A 22,766-nucleotide genomic window follows, 5' to 3' on the forward strand; every position below is an offset into this window, starting at 1 on the left:
GCGCAACGTGTACCGAAAAGATTGTTCTACTGGTTCTAAAGTGTTGCCTGCACAGTGCAAAGAGCCCTGAAATCTGCTTTTTGTCTTGTTCCCATGAGTAACACGATCGCAACCACAAAGAGTGGGGCCGCGAGGGCACACGCTAGGAATAAAAGAAAGGACCATCAATTGTTGTTGGCTGCTGAGATTTACCCTGCACTTTTCAGCCACCTAGAGCGCCCTCGCCTGCTATGAAGGGAGACTTTACTGGCAAAAATGCTCATAGGATGGATGGAGTCAGGGAAGCAGACAATTACTGCCATTTGCTGCCAGCTATTAGGGAGGCGGGCGGCTGAGAGAAACAGAGTGAAGCTACACCCCGACACTGCTAATTAGAAATCCTCTCAAAGCAATGTGCTCACTGAACAAAAAGTCAAAAAGCAAGCATGCAACACAAAATATGCCTCTCACCGTCTTTATTTCTACAGAGCTCTTGAATTGAACTAAAAATAAAAAGGTGCTGTACTATATTTGATTTTATCAGGTTTTGCGGAATGTCATCCTGCAATATATCCTGCAAGTGAATGAGGCGTGGGGATGCACTTGGGACGGGTAGAGCAAGCGGCCCGAACAAGAGGCGAAGCAGTGGAGGAAAGTAGCAGGAAATCTGATTTCATGCTCCAAGGATTGTATCTCATTTTCTCGAAGCACAGAGGGACAGTGTGCGGTCGTGCATACGGATGTACTGCCCCCTGGTGCTTACACTCCGAAATGTACAAACGCCCTCAATGTATCATGAGTGACAGCAAAATCAACAGCATAAGATTGGGTTTGGTCCAAGTGAGAAGTGGTGACCTCTTATCTTGAACAAACGTATACATTTGGAGAAAATACACTTCGTAACAAGGCAGACTATTATAAGTTTGTAAAATGTTCACGCTTTATTTTTGGGTTCTTTTATCTCCATTTGTATGGTGAAATAGAACCAAACAAAAAGTAACATATACATGTAACAGATAATTTTCTATAACACTTGTTTTCATTTACAATTTACATCATAGATTGGTTTCCAGGCAATTCCAGGCACATAGACAAACAAGCTTTCACACTCACATTCACACCTACATACAATTTAGAGTCTTTAATTAACCTACCATGCAGGGTTAATTAACCTACCATGCACTACCCAGAGAAAACCTACACAAGAACCCTGGAGCTGGGATTCAAACCACAATCTCTGGTCTGTAAGGCAGATGTGCTAACCAGTGGGCCGGCATGCTGCCAACAAAGAGTATGATTAAATTAAGATACTTTATTTGCACAAAGGAGACTGCTAAGACTGACAGTAGAAGTAAAGATTTAATTTTGTCATAATGTAAAACTTCAGCTTGTAGCTTTCAAAGCACAATGTTTCTACCAATCTAAATATGGGGACACCTCCCCCAAAAATTTCCATCACCAATTAACATGAGTTGGTTATCATAGCAATTACGTAGGATTAAAAAATAATAATAATAAAAAAGTAGTATTAGGGTTAGTTCTTCTGTTTTAGAAAGAACCAACCCCTTAACCATAATTGCTTCGAACATGCATGAAAATATTGGGCAAAGGGCAAAATAGAAGTTTTTTAGCATAAGTGTGTGGAATATGTTGCAGCAAGACTCAATGCAGTTTTTCTTTCATGGTGCTCTTGCAGTGGCAGACGCGATGCTGGAAAATAGTCCCACTAGAACAGAATATCATACCATCCCTTTTGCATGATTTCCAACTCAATATTATGGAAACATTTACAGATGTCAACCATCCAAACCATTACGGACGTTACTGTATGTCCAGTTTCCCATAATGCAATTAAAGCTTCACTAGGAGCCCAAAGATTGCTAAAAATATGCCGACAGTATGCATACACAGTTTGAGACATTGGAAACTCTTGATTACCGAACACTCCAAAGTCCTCAGATGCCTGTAAAATGTATTTACCATGTAGAATCCACAGAGCAGATCTTTAAGGCACAATTAGGCCAAGTGAAGGTAAAGCATAACACGGTAGTACTCACGGTCATTGCAATGAGTCCCCGAATAAGACGTCATGGAGCAGTCGCAAGTGAAGTTCTCCCACTGTTGGATGCACACACCCATGTTGGCGCAGGAGTCTTCCTGGCAGGTGGTGCTCGGGCCTGCAGGAGGGGAAGAAGAAGAGACGAGAGTCAGCCGACAACTTGAATTGCTACTGTTGAAATGTAAAAAAAATAATATCCATGCAGAACCTCTAGAGGCACTCTAGAAAAAAAAAAAATAGTAGAAGAAGGAGCAAACAGTGTCACCACAAGAGACCTGAGCTTACAGTTTAACACATTAAAAATAATAATAATAAATAAATCATTCCATAATACAGTAGTGAATGCTGCTGAAGTTAAGTTTTCACAGGATACACAACTCTTTTGTGGGGGCATCAATTTTGAGCATTCCTCATTTGTAAAATATGTTCCTAGCGCCCATTTTGTGGTGGCACTGTCAACATCTCAGCTATGTTGTTGTTTCTGTGCAGGTGGAAATGCATGCAATTTTCTTCATTCCAACAGGAAGTTGAACAAGAAATGTTTTATCCAAGTAAAACGTCAAAGGCCGCATTCCCTCGGTGAAAAAGCAAGACAGAGCAAGAAAACGTTCACTATTTAAAAGGTATGTAGAATGACAAAAACATGTTCAGAGTCAACATGTTCTCACAACAATTTAGTAGGGAATGATTAAAAACATAAATGATATATTGTGCATGGGCCACACATCAATAAAAAAAAATGCTAGATTTCGAAACAAAATGGCTAAATCTTTGAGGATAGGGGAGAATTCAAAAGAAATTGTAACCGTATGATATAATTAGATTTGTATATATCTTGCTGACAATTGTATAATAAATAATAATAATAATAATAATTTCTTAAGTATCCATATACAATGTCAGTTTGCCTTTACATTATTATTATTATTATTTTTTTTTTTTAAATAAAATCCTACTAAATACTAGTGAGAACAGGCTTTCCTCTCAATTTGCTTTTCTCAAAGGTCTTTACTTTGAGAAGACACAATGAACATTTAGACACAAGACTTCATGACGACCATGAGAGAGAAACATAGAAAGAACGCAGTGCATACTGTATCTAGTATGCAGCTTAGACAGAAAAGGTATTCAAAGTCAAACTGGATCTGTGTTTAGTATCCTCCAACAACAAAGATACTGTGGCTCTTACTTTTGAATACATACACAGAATGGGAATGCAAATACCCACGACTCTACAGGATCAATAAGAATATAACCAAGCCCTACAATCAATATTAAAACAGACACAGGATGGAAAGCAAAAAAAGTAAGAAATGAAAGTAAAAACTGTGAAATTAAAGAAATTAAGTAATGGGACAAATGCAAGTAAACATGTTTGAAGAAAACATTGAAAGTAGAAAAGTTTGCCATCTGAAAGTGCAGGAGAGTGGAATGAATTGTAGGTAACCCCAAAGCATTTTCTTTCTTTAGAAGTGCGTTTAAAGGTGTGAGTTATTGTGTTTGGACTATGAAGCAGTAGGCTGCTAGCTCTCTGAAACACACACCTCTCTGTCAAGAGTCAATGATGACATTGAGGAACAGCACTGATTCATCAGCATTGCGCACAAATGTCAAAGAATGATTTTTTAATTGCATCTATATGAGCCTTTAAGTTATTTCATGATTGCTATGTCATAAGGAGGAAACTCTTGATTGATTGATTATTCATTGTGCCTTGAATTGTTTTTATTTAATTGGCCTCCATATTTTCCAGACTTGTAGCTGTGAAGGCCAGGTGTGCTAATACTTTTGTCCATACAGTAGAATGAAGCTTGGCTTGGAGCAGGTGTTCTATCTATATTTGCATCAAAACTAATATACAGCACAATGTATAGATGGTGAGCTATTTTAGCAACCACAGAGTGTTTCATTACTTGTTCTCTGACAGCCCCTTTATTTATGAATTTTAATTTTTTTTTTTTTTCCCTCTTCCCAGAGAGCAAGTCACCTCTGCAACACTCAGTGACAAGATTGCCATGGTGGCACCCATGATGCATTGCACACTGCAGACTTTCAGGCAAGCAGGCCTCCAAGAGGCGGAGTTTAGCCCTGTACCTTGCAGGTCGGCTTTGGTGAAACCAACTTTGTAAGAGCAGGAAAAATATTGTTGTTTAAAAAAAAAAAGGAACAGAGTGAAAAGCAAGATTAAAATGTTTGTAAAAGAGCAGCATTGCTTAGTATACTCAGAGATTGAAGAACGCCTTGATATAGGATATACTCAATACTAGCCTCACTGTTTAGCCATAGAAGTTGTTTCCTCACTAAAGGTTGAAGACTGTCAGTATGTCGCCCTCTAGAGGTACTGAGCTCTAAGCAAAAACCCTACCATGTCTTTGTATGGTTTTTTTAAAAAAAAGCATTAACCGCCTTAAAGCTTACCGTGATATCTAATGTTAACATTACTGGCTACAAAATAAAAACAAGAGGAAGTAAGATCTACATTTTGTCAATGTATGATTGAATTACTGTGCTCATCATATCTTTTATTTGTGGTAACATTTCGTCTTTTGTAAATAATTACTCTTAGCAAACAAGCAAAACTGTGACAAGTAAAAATATTATCCAACAATGAATGAAAGTAGGGGGGAGGGGAGTAAGCAGCATTAAAACACAGCTTTAGGGATTACTGAAGACACTTCTAATTAGGCAGATCATTTTTTAATACGCTACAGGCAATTTGTACCTTCGCAGCCCCGTTCAATTTGCCCACTGCGGAAAAGGGCATCGCTGATGAGGTCCGGCAGGCGGCCGTTAAGGTCAACTGACGCCAAACAGCCCTGGAAGCCTTCACGAGAAACCACCAACTTAGGGAGGTTCTGATACATGTTGGGTCCCAGACCTCCGACGAAGAGATCACCTGAAGCAAGACAGAGAGGAAGAAGGTAAACAAGCATTGTTTCAGTTAACAAGTCACTGGGGCTCGCCAGAGATGGAAAGAAGTTGTTCTGTATTGCTTTTCACAGCCCCATGATCATTAGGCAATATAATAATAATTAATATGACATTACGTTGCATTTAGTTTAGTTTTGTTGTGTTGTGTTGTGTTCCTTTACTTAAATGCTCCCCTGATGTCGTAAAAAATGAGTTACTTTATGTCACTGTGCTAATTACAACACAACAGTGTTGAAAGGCCATTTGTTGGTAAGAGGCTAATTAAGATACAGGTTACAGACTAAACATGTTTGCGTTGAAATAAACAGTAACATCAGCACTGAGGAACATGAGATGTGCCCAGAGGTGATCTTTTTTTATTCCACTTCAGTGATCAATGGTTGCCATGGCAATGACAGAGAGACCATTCTCCTTATTGGAAGAGAGTATACCACCGACTTGATTTTCAAGATGTTGTTATGTGCGGTCATTAAATACTGGTCCTTTAAGTCTGGTCTGTATTGGCATGTATTTAAATGGTGAAATAGAAATAATCAGAAATAGCCCCATGAAATGTAAACATTTTGTTCCTTTTCAGCATTTATTTTGCTTTCTTTTTCCTCAACAAAACTTCCACAGTATATACTGTACCACCTGTACTCATTCAGGTGGCAGGTGAGCTGGTGCTTATCCGCTGCTGCAAAAGGCAGGCTACACCCTGGACTGGTCCCCAGCCAGTCACACAACCATCAATGCTCACATTCTCACCTATGGACAGTTTAGTCTTGTATTTAGTCTTGAGTCAACCTAGCATGTATGTTAGGAGTACCTTGATCAAACCCACACAAGCACGGGAAGAACATGAAAAGTCCCCACAGGAAAGATGGTACAAGGATTCAAACCCCGAACTCTAGAAATGTCAGCCAGATGCGCTAACCACCCCATTGCCCCACAACATTACAAAGTTCATATACTGCATTGAATTGGTATTGCAGCCTGTGACACAAATTATACGTAAGCAGTGCTGCTCAAACACCATGTACCACCTCAAAAAGTACTTACAGTAGCTCTCTCCAAGTACCACCATGATGACCAACATTAAATTACAGTAACATAGTGGGCCTAACTGCTTAAAACAAGCCAGAGATTTTCTTCTATAAAGTACATTTAATACTGTAAACCACTGTAACATTATGCACACTTTGAAAAATATCACGGGGCTTAAATATATGAAAAGAAACGCATTACTTAAGTGATTTGATTAAAATAAGTGGAATAAAAGTGGTACTTAAATGTTTACAAATAAATAGTTCTTAAAGATTGGATGTGAATACATTGTAGTGTACTGAGGTTAAACAAGTGAACTGTACTTAAAAAGTAAAAAATATACTGTCAATGAAAAGTAAAAAATGTAGTGTACTGTATTGAATCAAAAAAAAAAAAAAAAAAGTTTAAACAGGATGTATGCATACCTACAAGCTTCAATCTGATATGCTCGATTGTATCAGGTGTTTTAAATGTTGTCAATGGCTGTGTCCGAAATCGTTTACTCACTCACTACTCCCGATGTAGGGATGCAGTATACAGTGGACTATACAGTGAGCTCCTTCATAACACTTTTATATAAGAACTACACAGCGTTAATGACGTCACAGCTAACGCACAATAACAAAGTAGGCTATTGCAGCTGTAAAAAAAAAAAAAAGATTGCTGCACATTATTAAAATGAAAGGATTTCCTAAATACGTGTCTTTGTTTTTCTTTGTTGTGAAAAGTTACTTACATTCATATGAAAAATTCACTCCCTCTGTCTGTGACGCAACTGGTCCCACCATTCTTCGACTTCTTATTGTAGTGCCTTATTATGCTATATCACGACTTGGTGAGTGACCATCGGTTGGTCACTACTTTTTGTTATGCTTTGTGTGAAATTTCGAGTGCACTAAATAGGGGACTGAATTTGATCACTAAGCATGGCGTAACCACTATATATATATATATGTATATATATATATATATATATATAGTCTGAAGTGATTTTGGACACAGCCAATGTCATTTGTATTTAATTCAGTGATAATTTTGCCCACCACTAGAGAGAGCCCTTGTACCAATAACGGTACTCAGACCACACTGAGAATAACTGATTAAAAGTACGTACAGTACAGTATCTGTTTATTGAGGATTTAAAGTGGCACTGTTTGAACTCTCAGCGCTTTAATGGACACATGAGGTCTACAGTGTACTCATTTTAAGTTTAAATAATATCCTCTGACTTTACAACTTCTGTCAAAGCAGACAAAGTTTACCTTTTAAATCGAGGTTCTTTGCTCCGTTGACATTCTGGGTGACCGACTTGGAGTCCACTTTGAGTGTGTGCGTGTTGGAAGTATCTCGTGTGATCACCACATTGTGCCACTGGTTATCATTCAGTGGGTTGTCACTGTTCCCCTTCAACAGACTTGGGCCATTCCCGAGGTCAAACACATAGTGGATGAACCTGTGGCACAAACATTGTGGGATTAATGGCCCCTTTCCCAAACCAAATCAATTGAATTGGAAAAACACAAGCATTCTGCAATGAGAAAATTCTATGAGGTCAAGCAATCAACTACATCAATGTAATAACCCTCTGTTGACACTGTGCCACTCACCCTTTGACCAGTTCCACAGCAATAAAGTCACTCCCGTCACCGCTATTAAAGAGGATGAAGCCATCGGGCGAGGTGGTTTTGAATTGAAAGAAGAGGTGCATTGTGGTGTAGGCCTGCAGAGTGGCCAAGCCCAAGTAGCTGCCCTTGGTCTTGAAAGTCACCGGGTCGGCGATGATGAAGCGCATGCCGAAACGGGCGTTGAGTTCGCAGAAGTCAATGTCCCCATTCTTGCACATGTCGATGTACTGCATGCCATTGAACTTGAGGCTCTGAGGGGGTTGCGGAGCATAAATTATACAACTTGTCATCAATTAGTCTGCACCAAAAAAAATAACAAACACAGACCAGCACTGTTTTGAGTCCAAAGTACTGTTTTATAGAATTGGACTGTCTACCTGGAGGTGTCCTATAAATGAAGTGGGCGCAGAAGACACAAAGCGTCTCTCAGTTAGGATGCCTGTCTCCACATTGTTGAACTCCAGACGGGTGTGATCGCCTGCCATCTGGCCTAAAATTTAAGAGCAAGGACATGAGAGTCTAAAAGTACCATGTACAGAACCCCTCCCAAGGACAATGTGTGGTATAAGAGCAGAAACACTAGAAAAGAGAGATGAATAAACAATCATGCATGTCATGAATGTTGTAAGAAAAAACTACCTTCAGCCATGTCGTCATCCACAACCAGTTTGAGGTTTTTACCGCGGCGGACCACTCGGACCGAGTGCCAATCATTGTCGTTGAGCTTTTGTCCAGCATAAAGAGCCTCAGGACCCTTGCCTGAAGGGGACCGTTAGTTAGTCAGTTGGTTAGACAGGGGTGCAGAAAACAAAAACAAATATTATTTGAGTCAAATTATATTAAATGAATATAATTAGAATTATTTGGGGGGCGGGGGGACGATGGAACATGTTGGATTTGTTGGTAGAGAAAAACAACTCTTAAAATCAAGTGTAAGCATATTTGCTGTTCCTCATACAAAGACTCACTGCAAAGAAAACATTAGATAAATGATCCCTCTTCACTATCTGATAGCTCATTACTGTCACTGATTTAGTTTAACACTGGCATTCCCAAATGTTTCACCCTTGTTTCAGTCAAACTACAAAAGACAGATTATCATGACATGAATAGTTAATGAGGAATCCAGTCAGGGAGGCAAAGGGACTTCAGAATGACTGAACGTTAGAGGGAGTGCTTGTACCACTCCAAGAGTTCATCGATGTTTATAACTCAATATCTCACACACAGGTCTTCATTTACTTAAATTAGGTATCTACACTACAATTATAATTACGGTTGGATTGGTCTAAGCCTGTGTCATACACACACAGGCAAGATTGTTGGAACCCTTCCGCTAAATAAGGTTTATCCACAATAGTCACTGGAATAACTTGAAACAGTAAAAGTAAAATCAAATGTACGGAAAGTTTGGTATTTCAATGAGCATTGTGGGGATTTCTTTGAAAGGTACCAAAAATGTTGCCTACATGTTTAAAAACAGGTATATGCCTCACAAATATACATGCAGTCTTCACCCCCCCCCCCCCCCCCCAAAAAAAAATCCCAACTCCTATTTCTGAAGTCCTTCTCAAAAATTAGATTGTTGAAAGAAAAAGTACTTATGAGTAACAGCATGTTATTCACAACAACTGTATACAGTTAAATACAGTATGCTAAAAAAGATGCAACGTATTTTGTAAAATTGTAAAAAAATAATAATAAAAATAAAAATAAAATGCAGTGTTATTATATTAAGCATACAGGGAACTATTAAGAACTAGTTTCCTGAATTAATTCCTAAAATGGGTCATTTAAAATATATGGAGAACATTAAGTCAGATTTGCATAACTTTGATCTCTGGCTATTACTTCTCCCCCTCTTATCTGTGAAATCCTCTTATCAGTCCCCCGCATGCACACATCTCAGCTCTTTTGCAACTGGCACGCAGTCTCTTCTAATCAAACATTTATCGAAGGAAGGAAGGCTCCAAAAGAAGAATGTTGACTTACTGGTGTTACAGTTTATCCTGACACAGTCTAGATGGGGAGGGGAGAATAAGTGACAGATGAATTTGCATCCTTCAAAGTTACAGCTGCAGACATCCAAGTACAATAGAAGGCCACCTTCTGGGGACGGTCACATGATGCCAGTGGCCATTTTAGCCAGCTTGGATAGCAATTTGTCAAAGTAATAATAGTCGTAAGGCCAAAGTAGTATTAATACTTACGTAATAAGTAATAATACTTACGTAGCATACAGTATATAATACAATAAAATGAGTCTTCAATCATGTTCTACACTTCTAGAAATAATACTGGAAATGTTTTTATGACTTAGTTTACATCAAAATTTCCAGCAACAATGATTTATGGTAACATTTTAATCTGAAAACGCCCCTCGAGAATTTAATGGCCACATCAATTATACAACCTAGCAATAGAAGCAAAATATTGTCATAATGATCAACTATGTAATAAAAAAATCTACTTGGTACTGATTGACGGGTGTGTGTTATGCCACGTCAGTATTGCAAGTTGGAGAGTGCAGATTGAAATGAATGTGACCAGGCAGGTCATGTGCCGTCAACCGCAACAGAAAAGTGGGAGCAAACACCCTCGAGCCACGCAGCACCGACACCGTACAGAAGGCCTTTTGAAGCCAATTCAGAGGGTCCCATATATGGCAAATTGGGGTCTAACAAAATATTTCTGTTGTAATGGGATGCTTCCATTTTTAATTCTAACTTGAGTGCTTGGATGAAGACTATATGGCCCTTTACAAATGTAAAAATTGGCTAACTTAGGTTATTAGCAGCTACGTTTCATATGATTTTCATCTACAATATGTGGATCATTGATATAACATGCATCACACATGCCAAGTCTGTAGGTGCGCTGGGTGCTGTGGCATCGAGCTGTTTGTCAGGCGGGCCGCAGGCTCGGGCCTTTGAAGGGGTGAGTGCCATCTTTGAGCAAGGCATGGAAGATGCTAACCAAACCAATAGTCACTTATGGATGAATCTGCTATGATGAGGATTCAAAAAAAGAAAGAAAAAGGTAACACATCAAGAATGCAGACCAATGTTGCAGCACTAAACGTTTCCTGCAATAGATCATCTACAATGTTGCAAAGAAATATGAGATCATTCTCTAAGATTTCAAATCAAAATCTAGATGGAAATAAGGAGAAAATGACTGATTTGGCTTCCATGATCAGCAGCAGACAAAAAGAGTTAAGTGTTAGATTGATGAATAGAACAATCTCCGGAGACAAGGCCAGAAAAAAATGCAGCCCAGGCAAGTCAGAAAAACATGCAACTACAAAAGCTGGTTTATGTATGTATGTGTTAGGTCTGATTTCATGTCTGCGCGCACAAAAAAAAAAAAAGAAAATGCATGAACAAAAAAGGCTTTTCCCTGAAGCCAGTCGAGGTCAGCCTCCAGGGGTAGGGGGTGGGGCTGTATACGATACCTAAGTTGACCGTCAGTTTGACCCTTCCACTCTCCAACTCCAGTCGCAGCGTGTCTGCTGACTCGCGGGATGTGGCTGCCATCAGCAGACCGAATGCCCTTTGAGACATGAAGCGAAGTGAGACATCCTCTGCTTCTGTGTGCACCACATTTGGGATCACCACCTTCATGTACATGCTGCCATCATAGGACAGAATGGACGCCTCTGCAGGAAAAACATACACAAATATGCTTTAAGCAATGCTAAATTTGAATGGGAAACAAATTATACACCTTCATAGATAATTACATTCACATATCCTGCAATAGGAACATGCAATGGGAACATGTATGTTTGATGTACACCTTTAAACACCTCTGCACCAAAGCTTTACAAATCTTTTGAGGAGATTTGTTAGAGTTTTGACGTCATCCTGTTCACTAACAAATCAAAACAACTAATTCAATATTACTCTGGCAACAGTAATAAGGGATCATGTTTGTCATTCTAAAACAAGTACAGTGAAAGTTAAACACCCCTGATGTTGAACTTGAACAGTCATCATGTATTACATCACATGAGATGTGAGCGTACCTCACTAGATCAAAGGATATAGGCTTTTAATTTAGCTTTTTATGGCTTGTGACTAATACTGAAAGGAAAAGTGTCTCACTGTTTTAATTTTCAATTGTCATTGAAGACAGAGAGCTCTATTTTGGTTGAGAGAACATCGGTGGAGGGGCGCAAATGCCGGCATATCCTGATTTTTTGCACAAGCACAAGGCTCGCTGTGCGTTTTTGCCATTTTGGCAGATGGATCTGTGCCAAGCTGAGCGTTCCGGTCCACTAGAGGGAGTGTCCTTAGAGATGTGACTCGCGGAGTAACAATTTGGAGGCAGAAAGTATATCTACACTAAGCTTAGCCTAAACTTAAACTTAACACCTGCTCAGACCACATCGAAGTCCTGTTGCAAGGCAGACCGCTGGTCTAACGCGATTTTGGTGAGTTTTACTGTTGCTATTTTACAAATGCCAATGATTAACTTACTTTTACACCAACATAACATTTAAGAAGGATACAATGTTCCTCTAAAACATTTCCACTGCAGGTTTTGAAAGCAACAGTTTAACTGATATCGGAAGGGATTTATATTTCCCTTTATCCATCTATTTTCTATTCTGCTCCTCCTCACTAGGGTCCTGAGTGAGCTAGGGGTGGGTTACATCGCAGCCAATTGCAGGGAACATACAGACAAAATAATAATAATACCACCATACCACATACTGTATGTAAGGCTCTCAAAGACGCTTTACAATTGCACACATTATTTATTCACTTCACAGACACACCCTAGTTTTGGTAAACTACTGAAGCCACAGCTGCCCTGGGGGCAGTCTGATGGAACACGTGGCTGCCATTCTGCGCCTATGGCCCCTCCGACCACCACCAAACATCCAACCACATTCATTAAGTGTTAAGTGGGGTTAAGTGTATTCCCCAGGGACACAATTACAACAAGCGCTCGGATACGAACCAACAACCCTCCTTTTGCAGGGCGTACACTTACCCTCCGCGATCATCACTCACACTTGTATTCAGACACATGGGCAATTTAGATTCTTCAATTAACATGCATGTTTTTCAAATGCAGGATCCCATGCAAGCACGGGGAGAACCTGTAAACTAAATGGGTCAGAGCCCAGATTCAGTCTCAGAACTCTAAGCCAATCACAAGGCCTATTGCCGTTTCCAATATTTTCTATTCTAACATACAGTACATCCATTATCTAAAGCACTGGTCCTTAATAGGGTTGTGGGTGAGTTGAAATATATGCCAGCTGACTGTGGGCAAGAGGTGAGGTACACCTTGGACTGGTCGCCAGCTAACTGCAAGGCCTACTCCAAAATATGAACAAATTGGAGGTTGACTAGTCTTCCAGAATGGATTCTATTCATCCTTAAAGTTTCCACTGAATGTGGGGATAGGCATAGTATAATAACCATGTTTGCTTCACTTGTTTTTGCGAGAGCTTTATTTTGCAGACGCCTCTGAATATATTAAAACGTGTTTGCTAGAAAAGCATAACATATACTCTATGAAGGGTAAGACAAAGCAATCATATTCTAAAGTTGGAGCATCCACGGATGCATGTCCCTTATCTTTTATCATTGGGAGACACAGATACATGTCCCACATGCACGGTGGCAGCATTATTCATCATCCGGCACATGGCAGGACAATGTCTGGCAGCTTGGGGCTGCGATGTGCTCACGTGCTGCTCAGTGTGCAGAAAATTAAATCATCATGCTACTTCCTCCCCTTCCTCCGCAGCAATACCCCTCTGCAGCATTCTGTTTGTGTCTTTGCTTTAATTGTGAAACATTTTGGGGGGATTTTTGTCAATGCCAATTAGAAGCAATTAGAACTGACTCTCACATCATGAACACAAACTCTAAGATGGACACAAAAGTGCTGAAACACATCATGAAGGATCCAAGCACTTGGCTGCATTGTTCTGTCCATTTGATTTCAAAAAAGAGGACAAAACCAGTGTCAATGTGGGGAAGGAGGAGTAAGACAGAGCAGACTAGAGGTCTCTTGGGGAGATACACTTATTCAAATGGGTATCCGACCATAAAATACCTATTTCAACACCACAGATCTTCAAAGGGGGGGGAAAAATAGCCCTGTTGCATCACAAATGGACCACCATTTGGTAAAGTCAGGGGAACCAGCCCAGGTGTACATAAGAATTTTGGAAAGAGACAATGTTGTACCTAGAAACAATACTTTATCATGTTGCCTGCCAGTCATGCATTGTATATTATATATATATATATATATTTTTTTTTTTTTTTTTTAACGTATGTCAACTTTTTATATTTTCAAAAAAGGTAAGTCTCATTGGATTTTGGTTCACTGTAATGTAAAAATCAACATGAAATGTTGAAAAATTCAGTGTGGCGTCATTGGCTAGTCACTTTACTAAGCACCTTTCTGCTTTAGGGTGAAATCCATTCTATGACCAAGTTGTTGACTCAGGTCAGTATACAATGATAAGGCTTTATCTCACAATTACTCAACTCAATTGCAAAAAAAAAAAAAAAAAAAAACAGGGAACAAACAAAAAATTTTCACACACGGGTACACACCACGTTAGTCTGGAACCAGAGTTCTTAAATGACTGAGGCTTGCATTGATTTGTGAGAATAAAAGCATAAAAGGTTAGATGTGAGAAGAAAAGCTCACTGGAGAACAGCTACACTAAGAAGAGTCTGTAAGGACTGTATTATCTATTTCTTTACCGTGTGCATATTCAAGATATCCTGTGCTGGGCCAGAAAAGCGTTCTCTGTGTTTCACAGTTGTTACAGTGTTGTTGTTGATTTGTCTTCATTTTGGCATCTGTAAACATAGAACTGTTTTAACTCGCCAAAAATCTCCAGTTTTGTCTCATCTGTCCAAAGGAGGCTTGTCAGTATGTATTTGAGTGTATTTCAGTTCATATATTTATTTGTTATATTATTTCAGTGACAAAAGATACCAATAATGCCACCTGACAATGTCCATCCATCCATGCATTATCTACATCGCTTATCCTCACTAGGGTCACGGTTATGCTGGAGCCTATCCCAGCTAACTACGGGCGAGAGGCGGGGTTCACCCTGAACTGGTCGCCAGCCAATCGCAGGGCACATGTAAACAAACAACCATTCACACTCACATTCTCACCTACGGCCAATTTAGAGTCTTCAATTAACCTCCCATGCATGTTTTAGGGATGTGGGAGGAAACCAGAGTGTCCGGAGAAAACCCACGCAGGCACGGGTAGAACATGCAAACTCCACACAGGAGAGACCGGATTTGAACCCGGGTCCTCAGAACTGTGAGGCGGATGTGCTAACCAGTCGCCTACCGTGCATGTATTGAATAAAGTATGTTAGGTTTATCAATTTATTGGGATTTACAAATCATTACAAGAACAAATCTGGTAGAATACTGAACCATTAATACCACAGTGAGCACCCTTGAAATATCAGTACAGTAATCCTACTTGTTGATATATGGTGACTGAAGTATTTAACACATCACCATTTTTCTCATTCAATAGAGTTCCAAAGATGCTATTGACATGAAAATTTCACCAGATGTTGGGAACAACCAAAGTTATCCATACATACAAAGAAAGTAGAACAAATAAGATCAGAAATTAAGTTGTGTGTAATAATGTGAAATGACACAAGGAAAAAGTATTGAACACATGACGAAAGGGAGGTGCAGAAAGGCATGGGAAGCCAAGACAACACCTAAAATCTATCAATAATCAAACAGAAATCAAGCCCCTTGTCAGTGCAAATGAATATCAGCTGGTTCGGTCCTAATTGATGGCATACAAAAAGGTTTCATTGCCAACTGGTACTTTTTTAATACTTTGTACAAAGATTCCTCCTGAATTAGTCGCATGCATTGCTCTGGTGTGATTTTGGCCCATTCCTCCAGACAAGCAGTCTTCGAATCTTGAAGGTTTCGTGGGCTTCTTTTATGGACCTTGAGCTTCAGTTCTTTCCATAGACTTTCGATTGGATTCAAGTCAGGTGATTGGCTGGGCTATTCTCGCAGCTTACTTTTTTAAATTTGAAACTGATAGAGTTTCCTGCGCAGTATGTTTTGGATCATTATCCTGCTGAAATGTCCACCCTTGTTTCATTTTCATCATCCTCGTAGATGGCAGCAGATTTTTGTCAAGAATGTCTGAGTACATTTGCCCATTCATCCTTCCTTCAATAACACGGTTTACCAGCACCATTTGCTGAAAAGCAGCCCCACACCATCATGTTCCACCTCTGAACTGTTGGTGTTGGTGGTGGTGTTTTAAGGGTGATGTGCAGTGCCATTTCTCCTCCAAACGTGGCGTGCACTGTCATCTAAACAGTTACATTTTGCACTCCTCTGACCAGACTATATTCTCCCAGTATTTAACTGCCTTGTCCAAATGTTGTTCAGTAAACTTTAAACGAGTTTTGACATGCATGTAATTAGTCCAAATAAAAATGTATGCAAATATATGGGCTACCTGTGACTCACAAACATTTTTAAAAGATGGCAAAATAGCAGCGAGGGCACATTTGCAGTATAAATTAAATCATGAACTTGCTACTGGAAAACAGTAGAGTTAGAATTGAATATAATGTTTAACTCCTTGTTAAATATTCATGAGACAATTTGCGCACACATCCATTCAAAATGATATTTCACCAAACACTTAAGGGAGAGGCCCCATACATGCATCTGCTGTATGCTAACCATTATGGGCTATACTCTTAATTCCCTGTGATGAAATTCAAACCTTAGCTTAAAATTCAGTGTCTGTGCTTATTTATACAGTTTGTCCAACAGACTTTGCCTCAAAAACATTGTTTGAACCAAAACTTCCATTTGAGAACCAAACACCTGAGATGACTGAGTAGATGAGATTCCCTTTGCTATTTAAAATCAACTCTGTCCCATTTCGGCACAGAGGGAGATGTATGCAACTTTGGTTGCTTGCGCATAGAGCATAAAAACGTTTTCTGTACATAGAAAGAAAAATGTCATGCAAATGTTTTTACTATAAGAGTACCATATTTTTCGGACTATAAGTCGCAGTTTTTTTTCATAGTTTGGGTGCGATTTATACTCCGGAGCGACCTATATGTGAAATTATTAACACATTATTATATCATTTCACGTTATTTTCACACTGACAACCGCAAGAGGGCGCTCTAGGCCTGTGTATCTGTACCTACAACTGACGATGGGTCTGACGAAAGCGACATAGAAGAGGAAGCAGCGCATCGTCTACCTCCGGAGTTGGCGGAGTTGTTTAGAAGTGACACCCAGGAGGAAGATTTCATTGGATTTAGTGATTTGGAGTGACACTGATGGTTTGGTAAACTTGTTAGCATGTTCTGTATGCTATAGTTATCGGAATAACTGTTAATATGTTCCGTTAACATACCAGGCACGTTCTCAGTTCGTTGTTTATGCGCCATGTAACGTTAGCTGAATGTGTTACGTTAGCATACCGTAACACCTGTTCATCCTGTTGTTCTCTATTCTATTTTTATTTTAAATTGCCTTTCAAGATGAAATGTCTGTTCTTGGTGTTGGATTTTATCAAATAAATTTCCCCCCAAAAATGCGACTTATATGCCAGTGCGACTTATCAATTTGTTTTCCTTCTTTATTATCTTTATTATTATTTTTGGGCTGGTGTGACTTATACTCCGGAGCGACTTATAGTCTGGAAAATACGGTAATAATAATAGTACGTAATGCAGTAATAGTAATAACACCGTGCTGAATTCTTGCACACAATTGTTTATAAACTGTCCAAAAGGTAAGCATACACTGCAGACACATTGGTTTAAATTCTGAATAAAACGTCAGTGTATAATGTGATTATTGTGCTGTTATTTTAGTCATTTGTACCCACTTTAATGCAAATAAGAATATTTTGTGTGTGCATTCTTTCCCAAGAGAGCGGTAATGGAAATGTCATTTTAAATGTCAACTGAGATGATGTGTGTTACCCCACACTTTACACAATTAGCAGTCCAGCTGATGCAACCCTTTACAAATATTTATTTGTTCCTGTTTTATTTGCTTTGGCAGTTAAAATCTTTTTTCATTATATCCTGACAGATTCACAACTCTGTCCATTCGATCTTTATTTTCTGTAGCTGCCTCTCAACTGTTCTACCACACACAGAATCACGCAGCAGTGCACATACATTTTAGTCTGCTCTGTGTTTGACAATGATGTATTGAGGAAATACATACATAATGATTTATTTTTGTAATTTTTTTTTCTGTAAACATTCTTGACAATATGATTCATTGTGAACTCTCACGTATCTACACAAAAACTACAAAAGCGGCTAGACTTGTGAAAGGAAATAGCACAGCGGTGAATTTAAAAATGCGCTGTTCAAGTATGCCTGACATGGTGGGAGCCACTTTCTATATGCACCAAAAAAAGCACAAAATGACATCAAAACATCTCTAAGTGTTCTAATATGCCCGTCTGTCAGACTGCTGACAAAATGATTAAATACTTCTTAAGTGAGTATTTACAGTTTTGACAACGTTTCGTTGTCAAACTGTGCATTTCTTAAAGGAATTGTGTTTTGTCCATATCTAAAAATTAGCTTGGCTAAAATGTCAGTATTAAACATAATCTAATCAAAATTTAGAGACCTTAAATAAATAATAGTTTTATTATTCATACATTTATGATTTATACATTGCAAGCTAAAACAACTATAGAGTAAAAGGTGAACAATAATCGGGATTAAAAATATTCTTGCCCTGCGTCACATAAACAGGAGATAAATTCATGACAATGTGAAAATTCACAAGCTGCAGTGGTGTGGCGTCAATATGAAACTGTAAGCGGTTTTGTGTAGCAGACATATTGAATAGGCTTTACATGGAGATGAGCTAAATCTGCAGAGCTTTATCAACATGTGACAGATATAATCAGCATCAGAAACAAGCCACACAAGCACAATGATTTTTTTTTCTGTGGTAAATAAGTATAATACATATATTTGCTCTATTTTAAGCCACAACATAAACGGTGACTGACTCACAACAACAATGGCATTGGCTTAACCTCATAACCACTGAAAGTCATCACCCATAGGGGTCATAGATTCAGCTCAACTCAACTTTATTTATGAAGCACTTGAAATACAACCACAGCTGAAAACAAAGTGCTGTACACCGATCAGAATCAAACTTAATAAATAAAAACAAACAAACCAAACCAACAAGTTGTATTTTAGTCAGTGATGTGCACACACAAAACAAAAAAGCAGTTGTTCACAAGAGATCTCTGCCAAAGACAAGGGGGTCATACAAGACTATACACATACACGCACGCACAGACAGACAAACACACACACACACACTAGAAGTCGTGGTTTTAGAAGAGGGTCAACAACTCAACAATTTAGATCACATGCAGTGAAACTGCCAAAGTTAATGTCTCTTATGTTGTCTACAGTAATTTGGACTCCAGTTTTTACGTATGACAGTTACTGTAATGTCTCAAGTAGTGCGGATTATATACATTACACAAAGTTTAGTGCAAAATATATTTTTCCCCATTACTGCTTATTAACTGATTGCTGTTGCTTATTTGGTATTTATTAATGAATAAAACAATAACGTCTAAGGGCATTCAAGGATTGGCCACTGACATAAGTTTAAGTTTTCAGTCAGGCCAAACCAACATTACAACATAACAGAAATAATGGGTGCTAACTTAGTGTAATCAAATTACTTTATTGTAATTTAATTACTTCGCGCACAACACAATTTTAGAGCATGAGTCGACAGTTACATAAAACCGTTAGTGCTTGCACTAGCTTGCTAGGCTACATAACATTTTGTATTGTACTAAAAGTATGTGAAAATATCTCAAGCAATCCTTGAATGGAAGTCCTCTCCCGAGCACCGGTGATCACCACCACACGTTTTTTTAATTATTATCACCCCGGCCACCCACACCCCACACTGCCGAAAATAAAATAACTTTATTGGCGGTCAGATATTTACAGTACTATGTCAAAAGGCACGCGACAAGGCTAAAAATAAACTAGCTTTTGGATTCAAATATACTGTACACAATGGCGACGTGGAGTATCTTTTGCACAGCCGATCAATGATGTCATTGAACGGATAGGTGAATTATGACAAAGCTGATCAGCATAAAATGCTAATTATCGGCCGATACCGATCAAGACGATCAGATCGGTGTAAAGTCTAGTGCAGGGGTGGGCAAACTTTTTGGCTCCAGGGCCACATTGACTTTTAAAATTTGACAGGCGGGCCAAGCCAGGACCAGATGCTTACATATAAAAAATAAACAAACAAACAAAAAAAGGCAAAGGCAAAAGTGTTAATACTTAGATTTACTTTTAATGGTAATAGTGTTGTTTTGTTGATCACCTTTTTTTGCCAGTGCATCAAAGTCTGGTGTTAGTTTTGCTGTGGCAATTCTCAGAACACATCTGAGGTGTTCATCACTCAGCTGGGATCTGTAGGATGTTTTGTTGGTGTTCATCACACTAAAAGTTTCTTCACACACATATGTAGTGCCAAACACCACCAGCATCCTCTGTGCCATCTTCCGGATTTTTGGAAATTTGTCCGCGCTTAATGAAGCATAAACCTCATCCAGTGAGAGAGTTGAACTTCTCTTTTAAGACAGTGTCACATTGGCGATCAATCAGTTCCATCTGCAGCTCCCGTGGCGCTGTTTCAGGGTCTTGTATGACTGAATCTTGGATGGCAGTTTGTCAGATAAAGGTGTTTTGCTGAGCTTGCAAGCTTGATTTTAACCGCTGAGCCGTAGCCATCAGTTCCTGCATTGATTGGCTGTTAGCATAATCACCATGCTTGGTAGAAAAGTTACAGCTGATGTTATATTCCTCTAAAACTGTAACGGTTTCTTAACAAATTAGACATACAGTCTTTGAGTGGACTTCAATGAAAAAGTATTTAGTAGTCCATTCTATATTAAACACTCGGCACTCACTGTCGACTTTTCTTGTTTATGGCCCACTCATGGTTGAAGAAGGGTTCAGAGCAGTAGCAGACTAAAAACAGAACAGCCAAAATCAAGTCAATGTATAACTGTACCTACTGCGCCACCTGGTGGAACCACTCGACTTTACAGGACAAGGTCAAATGAATATAGTCATGATTTTGATACGATTTGGGGGATTCTGTCCCAGTCTTTGGCGGGCCGGATGTGGCCCGCGGGCCGTAGTTTGCCCACCACTGGTCTAGTGTGTGCACGTGTGTGTTGGGGTTAGGGTGGCATTGCAATTCCCACAACGACTGCTGACTTTGCATTCTTTGCTGTTTCGGCAGATCTGACCCTTCTTACTTTTCCTTGTGCCTTTCTGCTAATTTCTTGTGGCTAAATTGTGGCTTTTGTCACGCCACACCTTCCTTCTCATTGTCTCAGTTATTGGCATTTGCAGTTGGGGGCAACCTTCAACTCCCCTTCGTACATGTGGTATGAAGAACTACTTTGAGAGCTCATTGAGAAAGAGCTGTCATGTAATACCACTTTTGAATTCAGGGTGTTTAGCCGTGAAAAAGGAGTATGTCTGGAGGGTGGCGATGTCAAGGATTTTATACCACAGCACCATGTGCCACCTCTGTGTCTTGCAGGTAGAGGTGCCAACCATCTGGTCCATGCCGTCTATGTCTCCTTTTTTGTGTGGTTGTAGAATGTGATGATCTCCTTTTTTCTCTTTGTTCTATCTCCATCCACTACTTTGGTGAAGTGGTGTAAGAGGTGACACTTCTAAAACACCCACAGTTGATTAGAATAAAATGTTTCCATCAAATTCCATACGAAATGACCCACTTATGGATGTATGGGGTAGTAATACAAAACAAAAAAAATGTAAATGTATAAAAGGTAAGTTGGCAAGTTATGACATATGGCAAAAACATTATTTTTGGGGGGAATACCTGGAATGTTCAAAGATATTGCAACCTCTGGGTCATTTTGGACCCACTTGTGCATCTTGGGGTTAAGAATATTAAAATATTGCTTTTCGTTAGTTTTGGCCTTGGAGGTTCTATTGTACTGCAATCCTATGCACAGATTAATTTTCCTCCTGATGTGCTTGAACTTGGCTTGTGTCAGGGCAGCAGGAAGACTGTTAGCACGTTTGCCTGCCTCAGTGGAAAAGTCCTCCTGTGTGGAGTTTGCATTTTCTCCACATGCTTCTTTTTTATGCTTGTCAAGCTACTCCGGCTTCCTCCCATGTTCCAAATACATACATGTTGGGCTCATTGAAGACTAAATTAGTATAAATGTATTTATATTAGTGTGAATGGTTGTTTGTATGTGCCTGCGATTGGGAGGCAAAGAGTCCATTATGCAGACTGCCTGTCGCCTTAAATCGGATGGGATAGGTTCTAGTTCCAGCTCCGGGCCGCAATAACGACAAGCGCAAATGCAAACGAATGGATGGAGGCTCATGTCCCATTTAAATGACTTTTGAACAAATAGAACAATTTTGCACTATGACCATGTTTCATATGACATACTGAACCACCTTAAAGCCTCTCTATGATTATGTCATTCAGTGATGATGGGTGGAAATTGTTCTTCATCAAGGAACCACTTCTTGACAAGTAAACGTACACACAATTAGGGAACGATGCCCACCATGAGGGGGCAGCAGAGTATAAGGGAGACAGCTGCTGGGAACACCAGGTGAAAAGGTTGAATCACAAAGGTGGACAGCAGAGACGGCATGAAAACATGAAGCTGTGTGTTTGCTATATTAAAAAGGAAAATGATAGCAAAGCCAAGCAAAACACAACTGACAGATGATAAGTCAGACATTATATTGAAAGAGTATTTTCCAAACCCCAAAGTCAGTCGCTTCTTCATAAATTGCCAAAAGGGTCCTCCTAACAGTGATGTCACCAAGCACACTCTCACACATCCAAGTATCAACCCAACTCCTTGAATTGGTTAGTATCTGTGGGAAGACTTATTCCCATGCCAGTGAGACTTGTGGAGAGTTGTCAATTTTTCAGATGGCAGAAGAGGCGTACGCTTTCATTTCCACTGTACACACACACACTCAGTGTGAGCGCAAGAGGGAAACCCACATGGTAGGAAGAGGGAGA

At 39.4% G+C, this 22,766-nt stretch overlaps 1 protein-coding gene across 13 annotated transcripts in view; it reads right to left on the reverse strand.

Annotated features, from left to right (window-relative positions):
- The window catches only part of nrxn3b (neurexin 3b), a 290,616-nt gene that overhangs the window by 161,452 nt on the left and 106,398 nt on the right, over nucleotides 1–22,766 (reverse strand). For 8 of the 13 annotated variants that reach the window (XR_009785542.1, XR_009785544.1, XM_061754823.1 and 5 more), the window contains 9 exons: nucleotides 11,075–11,278; nucleotides 9,613–9,639; nucleotides 8,260–8,379; nucleotides 7,998–8,110; nucleotides 7,603–7,871; nucleotides 7,258–7,448; nucleotides 4,761–4,934; nucleotides 4,133–4,159; nucleotides 2,037–2,156 (listed from right to left, as the gene is read on the reverse strand). Coding sequence is in view for 10 of the 13 variants with exons in the window: in XM_061754823.1 (XP_061610807.1) it covers nucleotides 2,037–2,156; nucleotides 4,133–4,159; nucleotides 4,761–4,934; nucleotides 7,258–7,448; nucleotides 7,603–7,871; nucleotides 7,998–8,110; nucleotides 8,260–8,379; nucleotides 9,613–9,639; nucleotides 11,075–11,278 (1,245 nt within the window). In the remaining 3 variants the exon portion in view is untranslated. The remainder of the gene's footprint in view (nucleotides 1–2,036; nucleotides 2,157–4,132; nucleotides 4,160–4,760; nucleotides 4,935–7,257; nucleotides 7,449–7,602; nucleotides 7,872–7,997; nucleotides 8,111–8,259; nucleotides 8,380–9,612; nucleotides 9,640–11,074; nucleotides 11,279–22,766) is intronic. The other 5 variants (XM_061754820.1, XM_061754816.1, XR_009785543.1 and 2 more) reach the window with 3 other exon arrangements.

Source organism: Phyllopteryx taeniolatus, chromosome 18 (genome assembly GCF_024500385.1).
Source record: "Phyllopteryx taeniolatus isolate TA_2022b chromosome 18, UOR_Ptae_1.2, whole genome shotgun sequence".
Taxonomy (NCBI): domain Eukaryota; kingdom Metazoa; phylum Chordata; class Actinopteri; order Syngnathiformes; family Syngnathidae; genus Phyllopteryx; species Phyllopteryx taeniolatus.